Source organism: Aythya marila (genome assembly GCF_965140915.1).
Source record: "Aythya marila genome assembly, contig: HAP1_HAP1_SCAFFOLD_344, whole genome shotgun sequence".
Lineage (NCBI taxonomy): Eukaryota > Metazoa > Chordata > Aves > Anseriformes > Anatidae > Aythya > Aythya marila.
In genome coordinates, this window is record NW_028136738.1 from 114,168 (window position 1) to 119,857 (window position 5,690).

The window sequence follows — 5,690 nt, forward strand, 5'->3', positions numbered from 1 at the left end:
AGAAGGGGCCAGTCCTGTCTGGGACAGAGAGCTGCAGTGTGTGGGGAATGAATCCACCATCCTCTTCTGCCCCAAAGGGACCCCCAAGTACAAGACCTGCACCCACAGCAATGGCACTCATGTCACCTGCACACGTAAGGAATTGGGTAGGGATGGTGTCCACTGGGGCTGTGGTTGTGGGCAGTGTGGGCATTGGGCTGTGCTGGGTGGGGGACAGGTGGGGTGAGGTGGTGGTCTACAGCCCTAAAATGAGAGTGCTGCAGGAGGAGAAAGGCACTATGTCCCTTTAGCCTCTCCTGCAGCTCCTGTGGGAACAAGAGCACAAATGTGGCCTCTCTCACCCTCCTTTGTCTTTGAGTACACAGGGTTCAGGCTGGTGAACGGCAGCACAGTGTGTGAGGGCAGGGTGGAGGTGGAGGTGCTGGGGACGTGGGGGACCCTGTGTGCCTCCCGCTGGGACCTCTCGGACGCCCACGTTCTCTGTCGGCACCTCGGCTGTGGCTTTGCTGAGTCCATTCCTGGAGGAGGGCATTTTGGGAGAGGAACCGGCCCCGTCTGGAGAGACTCGTTCCACTGTGACGGGACTGAAGCCCACCTGGGGCAGTGCCCGGTGACTGCCCTGGGGGCCTCGCCGTGCTCTCAGGAGAACGCTGCTGCTGTCATTTGCTCAGGTGAGTGCTGGCCTGTACTGCAAAGTCCATTTGCCCCTGGTGTGTGACACGGCCACCCACAGCTGGGGACCCCACGGCAGTGCCAGGCTGAATTTCTCCTCTTTCCAGGCCTAGCTCGCCCCATGCCCCTGCGGCTGGTGGGCGGAGAGAGCCGATGCGATGGGCGCGTGGAGGTCTTCCAGCACGGGACGTGGGGCAGAGTCCTGGATGAGCAGTGGGACATGCAGGAGGCCAGCGTGGTGTGCCGGCAGCTGCAGTGCGGAGAGGCAGAGGCAGCCTACACCCCCGTGAGGGCCGAGCGAGGACGAGGCCCTGTGGGGCTGCGTAGGGTGCGGTGTGCAGGGCACGAGGCTAACCTGAGCCTCTGCAACACCTCCCTGTCCGAGAGCACAACGGCAGCAGGGATCATGGAGGACGTGGGGGTCATGTGCTGGGGTGAGTGGTGCTGCACGTCCCCCAGTTGAAGGTCTGGGAGGGCAGCCAGCCCCTGACAGCCGGGGTTCTCCCCACTGCAGGGAGCCGGCGGGTGCGGCTGGTGGACGGGGCCGGGCGCTGTGCCGGGAGAGTGGAGATCTACTACCAGGGGCGCTGGGGCACCGTCTGCGACGACGCCTGGGACCTGGCCGACGCCGCCGTCGTTTGCCGCCAGCTGGGCTGCGGAGGGGCCCTGGAGGCAGCCGGATATGCTCGGTTTGGGGAGGGCTCCGGGCAGATCTGGCTGGATGGCGTCAACTGCTCCGGGGCTGAAGCTGCTCTCTGGGACTGCCCTGCAAAGGCCTGGGGGCAGCACGACTGCAGGCACAAGGAGGATGCGGGAGTCATCTGTTCAGGTCTGTGCTGGGAGTGGGGAGGGGAGCTGGGGCCAGTGAGGCTGGGGTGAGGGTAGAGCCCGTTAGAGCCAAGTCTATCAGTGGCTGACATCCAAAGACATCCCTGGGGCCTTTCCTCCTTCCAGAGTTCACGGCCCTGAGGCTGGAGAACAGCGACGGCTGCTCCGGGCGCCTTCAGGTTTTCTACAACGGGACGTGGGGCAGCGTTTGCTCCAACTCCATGACCACTGAGACCGTGTCACTGGTGTGCAAGGAGCTGGGCTGCGGGAATGAAGGGGAACTGGAAACAGATTCTACCTCTGCCAAGCTGTCTGGCACCACATGGCTGGATCACGTGGAGTGTGGGAAGAGCAACAGCTCCTTCTGGCAGTGTCCCTCTGCTCCCTGGCATCCGCAGTCGTGTAATGACAGCCGAGAAGAGACCCACATCACCTGCAATGGTAAATCCGAGCCATCAAGGCACCAGGTCCTGTTCCCCACTGGGTATGGCGAAATTCAGAGAAGGAACCCAGAGGTTCCAACTTCCTGCATTAGACCTTTTTGCTGCTGGTTGCACAACGGTGACTTCAGTTCTCAGAGCCACCCAGATTCACCAGCAGAATTCAACGGCCAGGCTGCCAGCAGCTCCTGTGGGTTTTGTGCATTTGAGAAGTGCCTGGGGCAGAAGATGGACAGGAAGAAATATGGGGCTAGAGTCATGGGGCTTTGTAGAGGGTACTGGGTTGGGCAGGAGTGGGAACTCTGTTCTAGACAGGGGGTGGTGTTTGGGTGGGCATGGGCAGGAGGCCACTGGGGTGGAAAGAGGGGGTATGGGGCTGAGGGGTAGCAAACTGCCCAGGAGGCCACTGGGGTGGAAAGAGGGGGTATGGGGCTGAGGGGTAGCAAACTGCCCAGGAAGGCTGGAGTAGTGCACTCCCAGACCAGTGCAGCACATGGGCAGAGGAAGGACCCCACTGAACACCCCAGAGACAATCTGTGGGGACAGGGCTCCCACCCTGGGGCCTGTGACTCTGCCTGGGCAGGGAGCACTTGCAGACCCATATTGTGGGGCTCGAAGCTCTCCTGACCCTTCCTGTGTTGGTGTTTGAAGGAACTGCAGAGGTGAGGCTGGCAGATGGCGGTAAGCGCTGTGCTGGAAGAGTGGAGGTGAAACATCAGGGCCAGTGGGGAACCGTGTGCAGTGACCGCTGGGACATCTTCGATGCTGCAGTGGTTTGTAGGCAGCTGGGCTGTGGGGTTGCCCTTGAAGCTCCTCGGAATGCACACTTTGGGCCAGGATCTGGTTCCATTTGGATGGATGATGTTGAATGTAATGGCACTGAGTCTGCCCTGTCTCACTGCACACACAATGGCTGGGGTCAAACAGGCTGCTATCACAGACGGGATGCTGGAGTGACATGCTCAGGTAAGGACTGAACTTGTTCCCTACCTCTGGGATGAGGACACTTCTAAGGGACGTGGCTGTGACCTCAGGAAGCAACAAGTGGACACCAGAACATGGCTCTGTGTGTCAAGTTGCACTCTGAGCTGGGTCTGTCACTGCTGGTGTCCCTTGTCCCTGGAGAAAGCCCAGTGGGAGCACACTGAGCCTGGCCCTGAAGCTGGAGCAGCCAACCCTGGGGAGGTGGCCGGGGCTGGGAGAGGAAAGCCCTCACCCTTCCCCATTGTGTTGCCTGGTTCCCACCTTTCTCCTCCATTTGCCCAGGCCCCGTCTGACAGGCTGGTCCCTATGCCAGGGGAATCTAGAGCAGCTCCCCCAGCCACCAGCAGCCTCAGGGAAGGGCGTGCAATGGCCCAGGACTTTTGGGTTGTACCCTGAGCAGACAAGAGAATGTTGGCCAAAGCAGAGAGGCTGCTCAGAGGGCAGGAGCACTGGGCTTGCACAGAGGAGCAGGGTGGCAAATGGCACCCTGTTCCTGTCCCAGGGTCACCCCATGAGAACCAGCCTCCAGGGACACGGCCCCTCTAGGCTATGCTGACCCACTGCTCAGCCTCTCCTGCCTACCCTGTGCCCCAGGGGCTGTGCCAGCACCTCCTGTCTCTCCTCGGTGTCTGCACTCATACCGAGAGCTCGTATCAACCCAGGGCTGCTCTCTGCCTGCACTTTTTCTCCATGTGTGGCTGGTGGCTGGGGTTGTGAATGATTAGCGACACACACTCTCCCTGCCTGAGGACCCCCCTTTACCTGCTCCCCAGATGTGCCCCATGTAACAGCAGTTCCCCAAGAGCCCCAGGAGCCCCTGGGAACAGGGGGCTTTTCTGGCAACTCCAAGGGGTTCCTCAGCCTGGCCTGAGCCCGGTGGGACACAGCCAGCTGCAGCAGCCCCCAGTGCTTGGGCCCATTTCGCTGGGCCCACATGCTGTGCGTGTTTCATTGCAGGCAGCCCAGGGGCTGGGCTGGTTTCTGAGGAGCAGCAGGGGGGCCCTGAACTCTTTGTGCCATCAGCACCCACGGAGAGCTGCTGGGCTGGCCGTGGGGCTCTGCATGTGGCCACCTCAGGGATGAGGTGGGAGGTGGGCACGGAAGTGCCAGAGGGCTCTGGGAACTCACAGGTCTCCTTGGTTGCTCCAGGATTTGTGCGGCTGGTCGGAGGGGACAGCCCCTGCTCAGGAAGTCTGGAGATCTACGACAGGGACCAGTGGAAAGCTGTCTGTCACTCCCATTTTGGTGCCAAAGCTGCCGAGGTGGTGTGCAGGGAGCTGCAGTGTGGCACAGCCCTGTCTGTCCATGGGGCAGCTCAGCTGGGAGAAGGGGCCGGTCCTGTCTGGGACAGAGAGCTGCAGTGTGTGGGGCATGAATCCGTCCTCTCCTTCTGCCCCACGGGGGCCCCCAAGGACAAGGCCTGCACCCACAGCAATGGCACTCATGTCACTTGCACACGTAAGGACTTGGGGTGGGTATGGTGCCCATGGGGGCTGTGGTTGGAGTGGGAGAGCAGTGTGGGCATTGGGCTGTGCTGGATGGAGAGGAGAAAGTGCTGGGTCGGGAGGAGAAAGGCACGTTGTTCCTTTAGCCTCTCCTGCAGCTCCTGTGGGAACAAGAGCACAAATGTGGCCTCTCTCACCCTCCTTTGTCCCCAGAGTACACAGGGTTCAGGCTGGTGAACGGCAGCACAGCGTGTGAGGGCAGGGTGGAGATGGAGGTGCTGGGGACATGGGGGACCCTGTGTGCCTCCCGCTGGGACCTCTCGGACGCCCACGTTCTCTGTCGGCACCTCGGCTGTGGCTTTGCTGAGTCCATTCCTGGAGGAGGGCATTTTGGGAGAGGAACTGGCCCCGTCTGGAGAGACTCGTTCCACTGTGACGGGACTGAAGCCCACCTGGGGCAGTGCCTGGTGACTGCCCTGGGGGCCTCGCCGTGCTCTCAGGAGAACGCTGCTGCTGTCATTTGCTCAGGTGAGTGCTGGGCAGTGCTGCAAAGTCCATTTGCCCCTGGTGTGTGACACGGCCACCCACAGCTGGGGACCTCATGGCAGCACCAGGCTGAATTTCTCCTCTTTCCAGGCCTAGCTCGCCCCATGCCCCTGCAGCTGGTGAGCGGAGAGAGCCGGTGCGATGGGCGCGTGGAGGTCTTCCAGCACGGGACGTGGGGCAGAGTCCTGGATGAGCAGTGGGACATGCAGGAGGCCAGCGTGGTGTGCCGGCAGCTGCAGTGCGGAGAGGCAGAGGCAGCCTACACCCCCGTGAGGGCCGAGCGAGGACGAGGCCCTGTGGGGCTGCGTAGGGTGCGGTGTGCAGGGCACGAGGCTAACCTGAGCCTCTGCAACACCTCCCTGACTCAGAGCACACCGGCAGCAGGGGTCATGGAGGACGTGGGGGTCGTGTGCCGGGGTGAGTGGTGCTGCACGTCCTCCAGGTGTGGGGCTGGGAGGGCAGCCAGTCCCTGAGGGTTGGGGTTCTTCCCGCTGCAGAGAGCCGGCGGGTGCGGCTGGCGGATGGGGCCGGGCGCTGTGCCGGGAGAGTGGAGATCTACTACCAGGGGCGCTGGGGCACCGTCTGCGATGACGCCTGGGACCTGGCCGACGCCGCCGTCGTTTGCCGCCAGCTGGGCTGCGGAGGGGCCCTGGAGGCAGCCGGCTCTGCTCGGTTTGGGGAGGGCTCCGGGCAGATCTGGCTGGATGGCGTCAACTGCTCTGGGGCCGAAGCTGCTCTCTGGGACTGCCCTGCCGAGGCCTGGGGGCAGCACGAC

The 5,690-nt window shown here is 62.5% G+C and overlaps 1 protein-coding gene across 1 annotated transcript; it reads left to right on the top strand.

The window, feature by feature from the left end:
- Nucleotides 1-325: 325 nt before the first annotated feature.
- LOC309891484 (antigen WC1.1-like) lies at nucleotides 326-5,587 on the top strand (the record flags this gene model as incomplete). The annotated part of the gene is made up of 9 exons (XM_082785840.1): nucleotides 326-671; nucleotides 786-1,106; nucleotides 1,187-1,501; nucleotides 1,627-2,215; nucleotides 2,524-2,621; nucleotides 4,074-4,211; nucleotides 4,583-4,897; nucleotides 5,006-5,332; nucleotides 5,413-5,587. Coding segments are annotated over 9 exons (2,624 nt in total), but the record flags the coding sequence as incomplete, so codon positions are not given.
- Between the last annotated feature and the right edge of the window lie 103 nt (nucleotides 5,588-5,690).